The 18265-nt window shown below is 24.4% G+C and overlaps 1 protein-coding gene across 1 annotated transcript in view; it reads right to left on the bottom strand.

Moving 5' to 3' along the window:
- LOC117170076 (ATP-binding cassette sub-family D member 3) overlaps positions 1–18265 on the bottom strand; it is a 46483-nt gene that overhangs the window by 8013 nt on the left and 20205 nt on the right. The window contains exons 4-8 of the mRNA XM_033356599.1: positions 14732–14933; positions 14428–14640; positions 11389–11458; positions 8565–9040; positions 3417–3716 (exon numbers count right to left, since the gene is read on the bottom strand). Of these exons, the coding sequence (XP_033212490.1) occupies positions 3417–3716; positions 8565–9040; positions 11389–11458; positions 14428–14640; positions 14732–14933 (1261 nt within the window). The remainder of the gene's footprint in view (positions 1–3416; positions 3717–8564; positions 9041–11388; positions 11459–14427; positions 14641–14731; positions 14934–18265) is intronic.

The following is an 18265-nucleotide window of genomic DNA, read 5'->3' as shown; positions in this document are numbered from 1 at the left end:
GTTATCATTATCATAGTTCTAAAGTTTACATTGAAGAATCAATCAATGAATTTGAAAATTTTCAAAGTTATATCATTTAAAGCAATTTTAAGCCAGAAACATTAAAAATTGAACGATGACATTTTTTTTATAAACTGAAAACTTCTTAAATTAAAAGTGAAATTATTTATATTTTCAATGGTTAAAAAAAAACCTTAAAATGCTTCCAAATTTTATTTGAAAATCTTGAAATCCTTTCAAATGAATATTTTTTTTCTGAATTTTTTTTTAATGCTGCCAAATTAAACAAATTTCCTTAAAATCTTCCACATTCATTTTGGATAATTTTGTGAATCTTTCTAAATATTTTTGAATTGTCACTCAAAATTATATTTTCAAAATAAAAATCATTAATTTTCATAGGAATTTTTTTTTTAATCTTCTGAAGCCATTCCAAATTCTGACGCATTTTTTGTTCGAAATTTGCCAAAATCTATATTTTGGCATTAGACGTACACACTTTGTTTAAATTATTTCAAATCATTTCAAATTTTAAATTAAATTTCAATTTTTTCAAAACTTCTAAATATTTCTTCAATTTCCTTGAATTTTTAAAAGAATAATATGTTATTGTTATTGATACATCGAAGTTTAAAAATTTGACTTACAAATTAAATTTTTTAAATAGAACAATTAAAATGTAACGTTTAAAATTTAGTTTTTGATATTTAACTACTATTACTGATTTTAAATAAACAGTCAGATATTTCTAAATATTAAGTAATTCAAATGTTTCTAAATTAAAAAATTTCCAATTGAATGGTTTGAAAATGAAATTTAATAAAAGCCTTTATTTATGAATATATTATTTTGAAGTTATTTTAAAATTTGAAATAGATGATAAAGTCTCAATCGGGCGTTTAAATTTGTTTTACTAATAAGACTTTTCAATTGAAATAGTTTACATAATTTTAAACGTTAAAAACTGGAAATTCTAAAATTTCGAACTGATTTCGAATTGTCTTGTAAAGTTAATTGTTATTCACTTTTTAAATCTTAAAAAACAGTTTAATTTAAAAATCATTATTAATTTATATTCACAGTTGATCAACTAAAAATGTATTTAAAAAAAATTAATGTACAACTTTAAAATCGTACCTATTCTTTCTAGTTCGGATGTTTATCAAGAATTGGCGTATCGCAGTTTAACCATTCATAATATAAATCATGGAGCCCTTGATTCGACCAAAATTCTTTTCAAAAATTCGCAAATAAGAGAGTTTTAGAGTAAGAGAAAAATATGATTCAATCTTCATTCTTTACCAAAAACAAAAGTTTTCTATTTGAACACTTATAATTGGGGAAGATTTCTAATTTGAACTATTTTCAGAACAGAAAACTCTTAAATTTCAAATTTTTGTTCTTAATAATGTATGCAGGATGGCCGTTTTAATCGACGAAATAAATTCCCGGTCATTTCCCGGGTTTTCCCGGTTCGCAAACATTTTTCACAGTCAATTAAATTTAAAAAATGGAACTGTTCAATTTTGAACATTTAACATTGAAATTTAAGTTTTTAATTTAAAAATCTTGCATTCAAATGCTCAATAATTCCCGCGAATAAAATTAAAGGTACTAACATTTTAAATTAAAAAATCAATCAATAAGCTTTAAAATTTTCATAGTTATATAATTTTAAGGAATTTTAAGCTAGAAACATTAAATATTGAAAAATTGAAAAGATTTTAACTAAACACTTCTTAAATTAGAAATTCAATTATTTTCTTTTTAAATAGTTTAAACATCCTTGGAAAGCTTCAAAATTTTATTTAAAAATCTTTTAAATATCTGATAAAATTAATTGAATTTTTTCTACAATTTTCGGAAAATCCTGTAAACTTTAGAAAATTTCTTTACAATTTGGATGTATAAATAACAATTGAACATTTGAAAAGTTTTTCAAAGATTTAAACAAAATGTTTAAAAAAGATTCTAGAAGATTTTGAGAAAACTGTCTAAAATTTGCATGATCATTTTTTATCTCTTTAAAACTCCTAAATAACTCTTAAAATTACTCAAAATTTTTCTACAAATATTCCTTTGTAAATTATGCTTCAAAATTTAAATTTTAAAGGCTGTGCGAAATTTTAACGATTCCAGGCTTTCTATGTCAAATTTCTCTCTGGTCAAACAATTCAATTAAATATTCTTTACTTTTAAATATTTGGTTACAATTTACTTGTCTTACATAAAAATTCGAAGATCGCTCAATATTTAATAATTAATCTTTTTTTTTTTTTTTAATTAAAAATTTCAAGTTGAATGGGTTAAAAATGGAATATTTTAGACTAAATCAATATTTTAAATTTAATAAAAATCCTTTAATTAAGAATATATTATTATGAAGTTATTTTTAACTTGAAAATAGTTTATAAATTTTAAATTTTAATAATTAATAATTTTAATAATTTTTAAATTTTGAACTGGTTTAAAATCGTTTTGTCAAATCGTTTTTGTTCAATTTTTATTACTTAAAGTACAGATAATTTAAAAAAAAAGATTTATTTATTAAATAAAAATGTCTTTTATCGAAAATTTTTAACATCAAAGTTTTTTATTTTTTATTTGTTTAAGTCTTTAAGAAAACATTTAAAAAATCTTAAAATTATAAATGTAAGCTTAGAAATCAAAATTTCGAATGGAAAATTTTTAAAGTAAAGAAATTTTGAATTACGCATTGTAAGCTAAATAATAGCATAATTGAAAAACATAACAATTCCACTAATTATTTAAAAACTGTTAAAATCCAACGCGTACAGATTTTACTTCTACAAATTTGTAAAATTCCCAGTCAAACCAAAAATTCTCGGTCATTTCCCGGTTTTTCCGGTCCAGCAGCCACCCTGTGTATGTATACTTTTATTTAGTATTGCTTCTTTTTAAATCTACTCGAATTCTAATATTATTCAATTCTAGGTTTCTTTAAACTAACTACCAATTCGATATTTTTACTCTTGAATGTGATTGAATAAAATTACGGATTTTAAAACCCCAAAAAACTCGCAAAAAACAAACTAGCCAAAATTGTTCCAATTTTTTAATTGTAATAGAATTTGAAATTATTCGATAACGAACGTTTTCGACATTAAAATGTTTAGCCAATCAGAGTTATAAATTAAAATGGTACAATTTTGAAAAACTTTTCTTTAAAAAGTCGAAAATATCGTACAATCCAAGGCCTAATCTAAAAATAAAGAATAAATAAATTTAAACTTTTCTAAATCAATTTTCTTAAGTTGTTTGGACTATTTTTCGGCATATTTTCAAAAGGAAAGTGACACAATAGTGGCATTTTTTGCTCATGAATAATATAATCATGAAATAAACAAAGATTAAAAAAGAGAGAAAAAAAGTATTTTGTTAAGAAATCAAATTACCGCGATTCTTTGTTTTTCTCCCCCTGAAAGGACATCCATCCAGTCAGCGACGGTGTCCCAACCAAGACCTTGATTAGTTGGTTGACTCTCCCTTTCTATGAGGTGACCCAACTGAACCAAATCCAAAAACTTAAGCAAATCTTCATCATTCGCATTACCTCTTCTCAGCATCTCAGCTCGCGTGTGAGGATAAATAACTTGATCTCTCAAAGTACCCAGGGTCATGTACGGTCTTTGTGGAATGTAGAATAATTTTCCTCTGGGTGGTTTCGTTACAGTGCCACCCCAGACAGGCCAGAGCTAGAAAATCGATTGGAATAAATATCCTAAAAATTAAAGACTTTCACAGTCCAAAATTCTTTCAAAGCAGAAAAAATAGGGTGTTTTTCCAAAAAGAGGGGAATGATAGGTAAATATATTCCTAAGATTTCATATCCAAATATATTGAATTACGAACAAGATAGTTTTATGTTCAACTGAAAAAGATTCATTTTTTTATACCAAAACAGAGAGATTTTCAACCGAAAAAGATGAACTTTCAACGAAACAGTTCTGCGTTCAAAAGCTTAAAAGTGAAATGTTTTATAACACGTTTGAATTTGCAACGCGAATATGGATTTTATACTAAAAATTTAATTTTCAACTAAATAGTTGAACTTTCAAGCATAAGAGATAAATTTTTAACACTAAAGTTCATAACCCTCAAACATTTTAAATCGTTTTAAATATTACAAAATTCCTTTGAAACATTTTAAAGCCCTTGAAAATTCCATGGAAGTTTGAAATATACCCTGAAAACTTAAAAATTGTTTCGAATACCTTCAGATTAATCAAATCTAGTACAAAGTCCTTCAAAGGCTTCAAATATTTTGAAATCTTTTGTCATTCTTTGAAACTCTCTAAGACCTCCAAAATTTCTTGGAATTTTAAAATGCCCTTAATCTTCAAAAGCCCACTAAAGTACTGAAATCAATTAAAAAACCCTTGGAACCTTTTAAAATATCTTTAAATCTTTAAAATACTTAAAAATCTTTGGAAATACCTTAAGATAATGAAAAGTCACAAAGCTGAATTTTTAAACAATTTTTAACCCAGTTGAATTTTCAAACCTAAAAGGACGAAGAGTTTACAAAGCAGTGGAATTTTCAAGGAAAAAATGCATTTTTAACTAAAATTTTAATTTTCAACAAAATAATTGAATTTTCTACCAAACTGTTAAAATTTACAGAAAAAACGAGGAATCCTCTAAAAAACAGCATAATTTTTAACCCGAAAATAATTTTTTTAAGAAAAACGTAAATTTCCAACCAAACAGTTGAATCCTCAAAAAATGGAATTCCTACCAGGAGACATAAATTTAATAAACAAAAGTTAATTTTCAACCAAATAGGTAAATTTAAACAAATATAGTTAATTTTTAACTCAAAAGGTAAATTTTCGAACAAATAGTTGCATTTTTAATCCGAAAGTGCGAATTTTTAACACAAAACTCCACTTTCAATCATGAAAAATGTTACAGTTATAAGAAAGAAAAAAATTCAAGAAAATTGTTGAATTTTCAAAGCTAAAGACACATTTTTTACAAAACTATTGAATTTTCATAATGCAAATATGAATTTAAAAAGTTAATTTTCAAAAAAATAGTGGAATCTTGAACCCCAAAAGACGAATTTTCGACAAAAAATTTCATTTTTACCCAAACTATTTAATTTTCAACAAAAAAATTAATGTTGACGAAAAGAGTTAAATTTTCAACAAAATAGTTAAATCGTCTGTCAAACTGTTTAAATTTCAAGCCAAAAGATTAATTTTCGAAAAAACAGTTAAACTTTCAACGCGTAAATATGGACTAACAAAAAAAAAGTCGACCAAAAGAGATGAATTTTTGGGCCAAAAAGACAAATTTACTGCAAAACAGTTTATTTTCAAACAAATGGTTGAATTGTTAACCCAACATGACGAATTTTCCAGACACAGTTGAATTTGCAAACCAAAAATATTCATTTTTAACAAAACAGTTACTTTTCAACAAAATAGTCAAATTTTCAACTAAAAAATTTAATCTTCAACCAAGAAAATTATTTTTTTACTAATTTGTTCAACTTTCAACTAAGTAGTTGAATTTTTAACAAAAAATATGGTTTTTTAACAGAATGGTTGAGTTTTCAATCAAAATAATCAAATTTACAAGCAAAAGAGATGATTTCTGAAATAAAAATATAATAGTAATCTTTATAACTTAAAAGAATTAACTTCCAACCAAAAAAGATGTATTTTCTGCCAAAAAAATGAATTTCCAATCGAAAAGGACGAATTTTCTATCCAAAAAGATGAATGTTCAACAAAAGAGTTGAAATTACAAGTAAAAAAGATGACTTTTTGACAAATTAGTTGCATTTTTAGCAAAATATTCGAATTTTTAACAACAGCAAATTTATTCTGAACAAAAATATAATAGTAGACTTTTCGATTGAAAATAAATAATTTTTAACTAGAAAAATATCAGATTATTACCAAAAGATGAATTTTAAATGCAAAGACGCATTTTCTGTCCAAAGGACAAAACAGGAGTTCATAATTCAACTAATAAAATGAATTTTTAACAAAGCAGTTAAACTTTTAAACAAGTAATTACATTTTCAACCAAATTGTTCAATTTTCAAGCAAAAATAGTAGCGATTTTTATTTTAAAAAAGTGGAATTTTCAACCCTAAAAAAATTAACTCAATTAACAAGAAATTTTAACAAAATAGTTGAATTTTCAACTGAAAAAGTAAAAATTTGGCAATCAAAAATGGAATAATAAATTTTAGTAACAGAAAATGAATGACGAACAAAAAATTAATTTTCAACAAAATAGCTAAATCTAGTAATGTAAAGCTACTTTGAAGAATGAAAAAGCATTGAAAAATGCTTAACCAAAATAGTTCAATCTTCAAATATTTAAATTTATTTTTAACAAAATAGCTATAAATTTGTATTAAAAAATGGAATGGTTAAATTTTGAATTAGGAAAATTAATTTTCAACACAAAAAAGAAAACAATTTTCAACAAAATGGTTTAATATTTATTCATTAAAACAAATTTTTAACTGATTATCAAAAAAATTTCAACTGATTATAAAAAGTAATCACAACTGAGCTACAAATCATTTTAAGCAATTTTACGCTGGAAATATTAAAAATTGTGCAATTAAATTTTTGTTATAAATTGAACACTTCTTAAACTAAAAGTTAAATTATTTTCGTTTTAAATAGTTGAAAAATCCTTAAAAAGCTTCAAAATCTTGAAACATTTACATGTTTTACATTTATTAAAATCTTCAATTATTTTTTTTCAGAACTTCTAAATATCTTTTATAATGATTCGAATAATTCCTAAATTTTTTTTTAATTCTGGAAAATGGGAAATATTTTTAAAAAGTCTCTTTAAATTATTTCTTTAAAATAAAAAGTTATTTTCAAACTTCCTAGGAATCTTAAGAAAATGTTTTTTATTCTTTTGAAGCCTTTCATAATTCTTAAAAAAATATTCTAATTTTTTTGATCCAAATCTCCAAAAACCTTCTAAATGTCTCTTCAAATTAGTCGAATTTTTTCTATAATTTATAGATGTTCAATATTTATTATATATTAAACTTCAACAACTTTACTTTTAAATTAAATTTTCTCAAATAGAAAAATTAAAATTGTATCATCCAATGTTTAGTTTTTTGTTTTTAATATTTGATTTATAATAACCGATTTTATATGAAAAAAATATGTCTAAATAATCAGTAATTGTAATTTTTCTTAATTAAAAAATTTCCAATTTTGAGGCTTAAGCAATATTTTGAATTTGATAAAAGCTTTTTATTATAAATATATTATTTTGGAGTTATTTTGAATTGGAAAATAGTTTATAAAGTTTCAATTAGACGTTTTCATTTGTTTAAATATACTAATAATTTCAAAATTCGAATTGAAACAATTTAATTTCTAATCCTAAAATCTGGAAAATCTTAAATTTTGAACTAATTCTGAAACTTCTCGTAAAATAAATTATTATTCACTTTTTAATCCTTAATTTATAGTTCAATTTCAAAAATTATTATAATTTATATTCACTTTTCATCAACTAAAAAGATGTTTTGATCCAAAATTGTCGATTTCAAACGCCACTATTTTTTTATTTTTTAAATATTTAAAACTGTATTTTAAATTTCTTTAAACGAAAAATTTACGCTTGGAAATTAAAATACAAAGTGGACAATTTTCAAGTAAAAGATGTTCGAATTACGCATTGTAAACAGACTGATATCATAATTGAAAAAGATCGAAATTAAACTGATTATTTAAAAAACTGTTGAAATAAAACTTCGAGAAAATTTTTTAATTTGTAAAATTCCCGATCAAAAAATGAATTCAACACAACATCAAAAAAGGAATTTTCAACAAAATAGTTCAATCTTCAACCAGTAAAATTAATTTTTAACAAAACAGTGATAAGTTTTCTTCAAAAAATGGAATTGCTAAATTTTCAGTTAAAAAAATTAATTTAAAACAAAAATCAACAAAATAGTTTAATCTTCAACCATAAAATAAATTTTTAATTAATTAATTCAACTTTCAACCAAGTAGTAGAATTTTCAAGTAAAAAAATGTAAACAAAAATAGCATAGGTAAATTTTCAGGTAAAAAAATTAATTTTCAACCAAAAAAAGTCAATTTTTAACAAAACATTTCAATCTTCAACCAATAACATGAATTTTTAACCAAAATATATGAAGTCTGAATAAAAAATATAATAGTAACTTTTCAATTTCTTTAAATCGACTTTCAACCAAAAATAATTGCATCATTTTTCAACTAAACATGGAATAGTTACATTTTTAGTAGAAAAAAATAATTAACAACCAACAAGAAATACAAATTCTCAACAAAATATTTAAATTTTGAACCAAATCCTCGAATTTAAACCAAATCAGATCAATTCAAACCAAAAATAAAATAGTAGACTTTTCCACGAAAAATAGTAGAATTTTCTTATTTCTTTTTATTACCTCAATTCGCATTTGAAGGTAAAAACGAGAAAAAGTAGAAAACAGGAAAGTTTCTTGAAAACAGGAAAAAACAAAGAAGAGAAGAGAATTTATTTATAATATTTACCTCTCCCAAGACCCTGAAGAGAGAGCTTTTTCCGCAACCATTTGGCCCGCACACTAAAACGTTCATTCCAGATTTCACCTCGAACGACAATTCCTTAATGAGAACATCTCCATTCGGCGTGACGAGAGGAACTCGATCAAAACGGATTATATTGTCCTTCGCGACAATTTTCCCATCACCAGGTTGTCCGATCGAACTCGACTTGAAATCCGCAACCATCGTTCTCTCATATTTACCAGCATTCAACTCATTCAAAACTTTCCTGAGTTCGGTCATTCGCGCCGTAAATCCTGCCAATCGTGTCATCTCTCGTCCTGCCAAAATCAACCTGCCAATGGCTTCAGCCAGTTTGACTAACATGCGACCGTAGGTGTAGTAAAATTTGAAACGATGCTCAGTCGTTCCAGAGAGAATCGGATGGTCCTTCTGAAGGAAAGGAATACTGACTGCGTAAAATCCTACCACAGATGCCACATCTGAAATTTAACAATTTCCTTTCAAATATCACTTAATTGGCAAACAAAAGTCTAATCAGGGTGTCTAACGATTCTTGGGAACAAAATTCAAGGTCTTTTTCAGGTTTTCCAGGTCAAGAAATCAAAATTTTCCAGGTCTCCTTTTTTACATCAAATAATGAAATAAACGTTTTTGTCATACATGTAAAAAATGAGCCATTTCATTTTTCATGGGCCAAAAATTTCTAAAGAAAGCCGAAATTCAAATCATTTAATTCTTTGTGAAATCTTTGTGAAGTATTACAAACCTTAGCAAAAGCTTGAAATTTCAGTGAAATCTTTGAGAAAATCTTTTGTAAAATCTTTTAGAGTCTTGAAATCTTGGAAATCTTTGTGAACTCTTTCTTTAATCTTTGTTTACGAAATTTAAAATCTTTTAAATCTTTTGAAAGTTTTAAAATCTTTGTGCAATGTTCGAAATTTTAGCGAAATGTTCGTAATCTTTAAAATCTTTGTGAATTCGGTGGAATTATTTAAATTATTAAAAATCTTAGTCAAATCTTTTGATATCTCCTCAAAAATTTTGAAATCGCTTAAGATCTTTGAAATGTTTTGAAATTCTTGAAATCCCTATGAATTCTTTAAAGAAATTGTGAAATTTTTTCTAAGTCTTTTGCATTCGTTTGAAATTACTGGATTATTTGTAATCTTTGTTAAATCTATTGAAATCTTGTAAAAAATTTTGATATCGTTTAAAATATTTGAAATGTTTTTAAATCTTTGAAATATGTTGTACCCTTGTTGAAATCTCTTAAGTCCTTGAAAGCTTTGGAATCTACGAAAGCTTTGTGACATTTTTAAAAATCTTTATAAAATCTTTTCTGTTCGTTTGAAATTATTAAAATCTTTTCAATTCTTTTCAAATCTTCTCAAATTTGTTGAAACTTCTTGAAATCATTAAAAATCTTTTAAATGTTTTGAAATATTTGAAGTCTACTGTACTGTGCCCTTGTTGGAATCTAAAATTCTTGAAATTTTTTGAAATCCTTAAGAATTCTTTTAAATATTTGAGAAATCTTTCGGAAATCTTTTGTAATCGTTTGAAATCTTGTCAAACATTTTTAAATCGTTTAAAATCTTTAAAATGGTTTGAAATCCTTCAAATCTGGTGTACTACACCCTTGTTGAAATCTTTGAAATTCTCCTATTGTTTTGAAATCTTTATGAATGTTTTATGAAATATTTGAAACTTTTGTGAAATCTTTTGCCATTTTCTAAAAAATGTTGAAGTTATTTAAAATCTTTTGCAAGTTTTAAAATTCTTGTGCAATGTTCAGAATATTAGCGAAATGTTCGAAATCTTTGCAAAATCTTTTAAAATCTTTCTGAATTCGTTGGAATTATTTTAATTATTATAAATCTGACTAAAATCTTTTGATATCTCCTAAAAAATTTGAGATGGGGAATGATTTGGGGAATTTTTGTGAAAACTTTTTAATCTAGTGTACATGCCTTTTTTTAATGTTTGAAATCCTTGAAATCTTTGTGAAATATTTGAAATATCTATAAAATCTTTCTTGAATATTTGTTAGGAAAATCTTTTGTATTCGTTAAGTCATTGAATTATTTGAAATATTTTGAAATCTTCTAAGACGTTTTAAAACCTCCTGAAATCTTTTCAAATTTTTCAAATCTTTGAAATCTGGTGTCCTGTACCCTTTTCCAAATCTTTGAAATTCTTTAAATCTTTAAAGTTTAAAAATGTTTGTGAAATTGCTCTGAAATCTTTATTGAAATCTGGCGTGCGCGCCTTTTTTAAATCGTTAACATGCGTGAAATCTTTATGAAATATTAAAGATATTTAAAATATCTTGAAATGTTTGAAATATTTTCAAATCTTTAGAAATATTTTGTAATTTTTTAAAATCTATTGTACACTCAAAAACCGAGTGGTCAACCCCTCGAAAAATCCGTTGTATGGCCATGACTTATTCTAAATCTGAAACTGAATTAACATCGAAATTTTAAACTGAAAATTTTTATAATTTCTACGTTGAACACCTCAACAAAAAGTGCCTTGAAATATCTTTATTTATTCTGTAATAAGCATAGGTAAATTATATCTTGACGAATAAAAAAATTTTCAGCAGCAAGATTTTTTCGAAATGAGATGTTTCTTTCATAATAGGCTAAAAGATTTAAATTACTCTTCGCATTTCAATAAAATTACTGTTTTAAAAGAAAGAAAAAAATAATAATTAAAATTCAAGGTTTTCGTGAAAACATCAAAGAGATTTCCAGGTTTTCAAGGTTTTCAAGGTCACTAGACATCCTGCTATAATTTATATTTATCCGAGATTCATATTTACATTTTCCGACGAAATTGTCCACCACCCCAATGGCAACTCGGAACTCGAGGAATTTTCGAAGATGTGTCACCTGCAAATTTGCAACTTAAGTCGAGATTTTCAAAAGGAATAGGGGAAATAGGATGATTTTTCATTGAAATAGGGGAATATATTCTTGGAAATAAAACTAATGTAGATAATTGAGAACAAGAGAAATGAATTTTCAACACAAAGAGACGAATTTTCTACACAAAAGTTAAATTTTCAAGTTAAAAAGTTGAATTTTTTAGACAACACTTGACTACTAAATACGAAAAGATGAATTTTTAACGAGAAAGTTAATTTTCGATCAAGAAAGATAAGTTTTCTACCAAATTAAAAAAAAACAAAATACATGAATTTTCAGACAAATAGTTGAATTTTCAAGTAAAAAAATATCAGTTTTCGACCAAAAATGGAATAGTTTAATTTTCATTAAAAAATTAATTTTCAACTTATAAATGATATATTTTCAACTAAAAATGTAATACTTGAATTTCAAAAAAATAAACAGAATAGTTCATTTTTCAAGCAAAGAAGTGAATCTTTAGAAACATGAATTTTTAACAAAGTAGTTCAAATTTCAACCAAATAATTGAATTCTCAATAAAAAAAGATGAATTTTTTATCAAATAATTAATTTTGTTACCACAAGACGAATTTTTGGTTGAATATGTGAATTGACAACTACATTGTTGAATTTTCAACCTAAAAAGTCAAATTTTCTACACAAGAGAGTTAAATTTTCAAACTAAAAAGTCATATTTTTTAGAAAACTGTTGACTTTTATACCTGAAAAAAATAATGTTCAACAAGAAAGTTAATTCTCAATCAACAAAAATGAAATTTAGTAAAGAAAATTCATATTAAGAAAAATCAACAAAATTATTTAATCTTCAACGACTAAAATAAATTTTTAACTAATTAATTTAACTTTCAACTGGGTAGTTTATTTTTCAAGTAGAAAAAAATTAACAAAGATGGCATTGGTACATTTCAGTTAAGAAAATTAATTTCCAATATCAAAAAATTTTTTAACCAAATATTTCAATCTTCAACCAATAAAATGAATTTTTAACAAAGCAGTTCAACTTTCAATCAAGTAGTTAAATTTTTATGTAAAAAAGAAAACATTATAATCAAAAATGGAATAGTTAAATTTTCAGGTGAGAAAATTAATTTTTTTTTAAATACAACGAAATATTTCAAACTTCAGCCAATAAAATTCCAGCTATATAGTTGAATTTTCAATAAAAAATATGAATTTCCATACAAACAGTTCAGTTTTCAGCAAAAAAATTAAATTTATAACCAAACAGTTGCATTTAAAATTAAATAGCGGAACTTTCAAGCAAAAGAGAAAAATTTTCAACAAAAAAGTTAACCTTCAACCAAGAAAGATGACGTTTCTACCGCGAAAAATTCATTTTTAAAGAAACAGGACAAATTAGCAACAAAAACGTTTAATTGTTCATGAAAAAGATGATTTCTTCACAAAATACTTGAACTTTCAACAAAATAATTCAATTTTTATCAAAATAGTTGCATTTTTTAAATTAAATACTTAAATTTTCTACCCACAAAGGTGAATTTTCCATCAAATAGTCGAATTTTCAAACAAGAAATAATGTAACTCAACCAAAAATAGTAGTTTTCAAGAAAAAAAGTTATTTTTTTAACCGAAAAGTTGCATTTACAGCCAAATAGTTGAATTTTCAAAAAAAAGTTCATTTTCACCCAAGAAAGATACATTTTTTGTCATCTGAATTTTCTACAAAAACGATTAATTAATTTTCTATCCAAACAGACGGACGTTCAAGTAAATAGTAGAAATTTTGACCAAGAATTATAACTCTAAAAAAATGTTTAAATTTTGAACAAAATAATTAAATTTTAGATCTACAAAGATTAACTTTCAACCAGGGGGTTGAATTTTGAACTGAAAAAAAATTAATTTTTATACAGAATAAACGAATTTTCAACCAGTTCAACTGAAAAACAAAAAGATTAATTTTCCACGAAATAGTTGAAATTTCAACTCCTAAAGGATCAATTTTCATCCAGAAATGGAGTTCTCGAATTTTGAGACAAAATATTAATTTTAACAACGTAGTTAACTTTCAAATAACTTTTAAAATTTTGAATCGAAAAATATAAATTTTTAATCAAATAATTTTCAAACAGAAAGATTAATTTTTTACCAAAAAATACTCATTTCCAACAAAACACCTGAATTTTCAATAATTTAAGCTGAAAGTTTCAATTTTTTACAAAAGAGTTGAATTTTAAAATGGATAATACAAATATTCAATATAAACAGTCAATTTTCAACCAAATAGATGGAATTTCTACAAAAATAGATGAATTTTAACCAAGAAGATTAACTTTGCATTTTTATCAATAGAAGATACAATTTTTACAAAAAAAATACGAATTTTCTATAAAACACTTCAATTTTCCACCTGAAAATATGAATTTTTAAGAAAAAGTTAAATTTTCAACAAAAAAAAAAAACATGTAATAGTTGATATTGCAGCAATAGTTAAATTTTTAATTATAAAAAATAATTTTTATTTTAAAATATCAATTCTCAAAAAAAGCGATGAATTTTTAATTAAAAAAATATATTTTTCAACGCAAAAGGTAATGTTGCTATTTCACAAAAGAATGGTATTAATGTAAATAAAAAACAGTTGAATTCAACCAAAAAAGACGAATTACAAAAAAGGTTGAATTCTTAACCAAAACAGATGAAATTTCTACAAAAATATTTGAGTTTTCCACCCAGAAAGACGAATTTTCAACAAAACATGTATATTTTCAAAAAAAAAAAAGATGACTTTAAAACAAAATAGTTGGAATTTCATCAAAATAATTAAATTGTGAATAAATTAGTAGACTTTCAACCAATAATAAAAGGGGATGTTTCTTAAAAACATGGGGAAAAAAGGAATTATTAAAAAAAAGGAGAATAGGAGAAAGAGTTTGAAGTCTCTTATTCAAAACATTGTTTGTTCTTACGAGTTTGTGGAAACTAGCAAGAAGGGTCAATTTTTCCCTTCCGTTTCCTTGATAGAAGGCTATTTCCTCTGAATTCGTGATCAGTCGCGAATTAATGTGTCGATATTCGCCTTCTAATCGTTGCTCTTTCACAGTTAATTGTGCTATTGGCTTTCTCAAATTCGTCAACAATCCGCCAGCCACTACTAAATATGAGAGCATAAGAAAAGGCGTCTGCGAAAATGGAGAAAAAAATTAAATACTGTAATAAAATAAATTATTATTTTTCGAATACTTCTCTAAAAAATCTTAAAATAATTATCACCCGTCCACCGAGCGTTGACGTTAGTCGGTAGACATAAATCGAAATGTCCAAGAGAGGTTTGGCCAAATTGCTGTAGAGATCTGTGCAGCTCTCGCAAAATTTATCGACATCTGTAGTGAGCAGTTGATCCGGATTTGCGACTCTTGTGTCCAAATTGGTCATTTTGTAGTAGGTAAGTCCCCTGAAAATAATGGAGAAATCGCTTTTTAATATCAGTATTACAAATCACTTTTAAAAATCTAAATTGCAATTTTTTAAAATCAAGATTTAAAATTTAAGTTCGTAGAAAATGGAGGAAAGATTGAACATTTATTTTTACATGTAGTTATTTTAGTCAACAATTTTGTAGTCAAATGTTCAATAATTTAAGCGTATAAAATTGAAGGTACTAACATTTTTCAATATAAAAAAATATAAATCCAAGTTTTCATTTTCAAAATTATATAATTTTAAGGAACTTTAAGCTAAAAACATTAAATGTTGAAAAATTGAAATTTTTTTAATTGAACACTTCTTAAATTATAAATTCAATTATTTTCTTCTTAAATAGTTTAAACATCCTTGAAAAGCTTCAAAATTTTATTTCAAAATCTTGAGAAATATAGAAGTTGTTTTAAATTTGCTGTAAATTTTAAATTATTTTGGAAACTTTTTCAGAACTTCTAAATATCTGTCAAAATTAATGGAATTTTTTCTACAATTTTCAGAAAATCCTGTAAACTTTAGAAAATTTCTTTACAATTTGGATGTGGAAATAAAAATAGAACATTTATTATTTGTAGGCGAAATTTGAATAATTTTAAGAGATATGTTGAAGTTTTGAAAAGATTCAAACTTAATGTAAAACTTGAAATGATAGCCTAATATAAAACAAAATGTAGATTTTCGCCGATTTAAAAAAAAAATTAGATTATTTTCAAGAATTGTGAAAGGCTTCAAAAAAATAAAAACATTTTTTTCAGATTCCTGGGAAAATTAAAAATAATTTTTTATTTTGAAAAATTATTTTAAGAGAATATTTAAAAAGTTTTTCAAAGATTTAAACAAAATTTTCTAAAAAGATTCTAGAAGATTTTAAGAAAACTTTTTAAAATTAGCATGATAATTTTTAATTTTTTTAAAACTCCTAAATATCTCTTAAAATTACTCAAATTCTTTCCACAAATGTTCATTTGTAAATTATACGCCAAAATTTAAAAATTTCACTTAAAAATTAAGCATTTTTCAAATACAACAATTAAAATTGTAATGCTCAAAGTTTAAAGGCTCTTCGAAATTTCAACGATTCCAGGCTTTCTATGTCAAACAATTTGAACTGATTTAAAATCATTTTGTCAAGTTGATCTTCTTCAATTTTTATCGCTTGAAGTACAGATAAATTTAAACAAAATTGATTTATTTATTAAATAAAAAAGTTTTTTATCAAAACTTTTCAACATCAAAGGCCTTTATTTATTTTTTTTCAAGTCTTTAAGAAAGCATTTAAAAATTCTTTAAATTAAAAATAAAAATTTTTAAAGTAAAAAAAAATTTACTTGCGCAATGTAAGATAAATAATAGCATAATTGAAAAACATAAAAATTCAACTAATTATTTAAAAACTGTTGAAATCGCACGTGGAAAGATTTTACTTCTACAAATTTGTAAAGTTCCCGGTTAAACAAAAAACTCCCGGACATTTTCCGATTTTTCCCGGTCTCAAAAAATGCCCGGTTTTCCCGGTTTCCCGGTCCAGCAGCCACCCTTTTTTTATAAGAAATTTTGTGTGTTTTGAAATTCAAGAGATTTCGAAAGCATTTAGACGAATTTAGAAGTAATCAGGATAAAATAATAAAAATAGAGTGTGGATTCCAAATGAATTCAAACGAATTGCAAAAAAGATATTAAAATCTTGTTAACTGTTTGAAACTCTACACTCTAAAATATTGTGAATCCTTTAAAACTGATTAAAACTTTTAAAGCTCTTAAAAATTACTTGTGTATTTTAAAAAGATACTAAAATATTGCAAATGCTTTGCAATATTTTAAAATCCCTTTAAATCTTCAAAGTTCTTGAAAACTCTTTGACATTTTTAAAAATACCCTTAAAATGTTAAAATCCTTTGGAATACCTTAAAACTATTGAGATCAATTAAAGATTTTTATCGGAATCTTTTAAAATTCCTTAAAATATTTAAAATCCAATTAAATTGAATTAATTAAAAATTGCTTGGAATCTTTGAAAATATTCTAAAATCTGTTGAATTCACTTCAAATTATTAAGACATATTAAATATATTCTGATATACTTCAAATCCTTTAAAACCTTTTGAAATCTCTTAACATTTTTTAAAGCGCTTAAAAATTCTTTGGTATTTTTTTAAATATCCTAAATTCTATAAAATCTTTGGTAACACCTTCCAATATTAAAAAAAAACTTGGAAATCCTACGAAATACTTTCATTCTTGTGAATAAATTCTTGGAAAACCATTAAAATATTATAAAATTACATAAAATTTCCTGTAACCCTGAAAAATTAATAAAAAATACCCTATGAAAACTTGTTTAAGTACCATAAACCCACTAAAATGATTGGAAATTAATTTTTTGAATTTAATCTTTTGAGAATGCTTTGGAATTATTTCAAATACCCTAATAATTTTTAAAATGCTTTAAAATCCCTTGAACCTTTTTGAAGGGCTTTGAAATTCCTTGGAAGTTTTAAAAATACACTAAAATCTTTAAAATCCTTTGGAATACCTTTAAATTGATGGAGTATGTTAAAAATTTCGTGAAATATTTTTAAATATTTTAAATCCTTTAAATAATTTTGAAATCCCTTAAAATTTGTAAAAAGCTCTTAAAAATTTCTTTCAAGCTTTAAAACTATCCTAAATTTTTAGAAATATTTGGTAGTATCATGAGGTATTTAAAAAACTTGAAAATCCTGCGAAATATCCTAATTCTTATGAATAAATTCTTGGAAATCCATTAAAATATGATAAAAACCCGTGAAATTACATGAAATATATTTCCCGGAATTCTAGAAAATCTATTAAAATATCTTGAGGACCTTTAAAATCCTTTAGAATGTCCTAAAAACCTTATAGGTGTCGTATACAATTATTTTATATCTGCCAAAATTCTAAAAAAATTCTTTAAACCCCTATGGGAACTTTTTTAAATACCTTAAAATCAGTGAAATTCTTGAAAATTAATTGAAAAAATGTTAATGTGTTGAAAATGCTTTAGAATATTTAAAATAACCTAATAAAAATTTCAATCAAATTATGATTTGAGGAGAACACAATTTTCAATACAAAATAAAAATTTCGAATAAAACTATTTATTTATTTTTAAAGTTTAATTGTTTTCAAGATTATAAAAACATATTTTTCCTAAGGTTCTTGAAGAAATTCAAAAAGATTATTGAAAATTTCAAGGGAAGAAACAGTTAAAGTTTTAGGAATAATGAAGGATGGAAAGGCACCTGGTATAGATGAGATCCCAAATGAAGTATGGAAATATGGAGGGGAGGAACTAGAGGAATGGGC

The sequence above is a fragment of the Belonocnema kinseyi genome, chromosome 3 (genome assembly GCF_010883055.1).
Source record: "Belonocnema kinseyi isolate 2016_QV_RU_SX_M_011 chromosome 3, B_treatae_v1, whole genome shotgun sequence".
NCBI classification, from domain to species: Eukaryota; Metazoa; Arthropoda; class Insecta; order Hymenoptera; family Cynipidae; genus Belonocnema; species Belonocnema kinseyi.
Note: the sequence above shows the minus strand (reverse complement) of the source record. Positions and strands in the feature narration are given on the sequence as shown.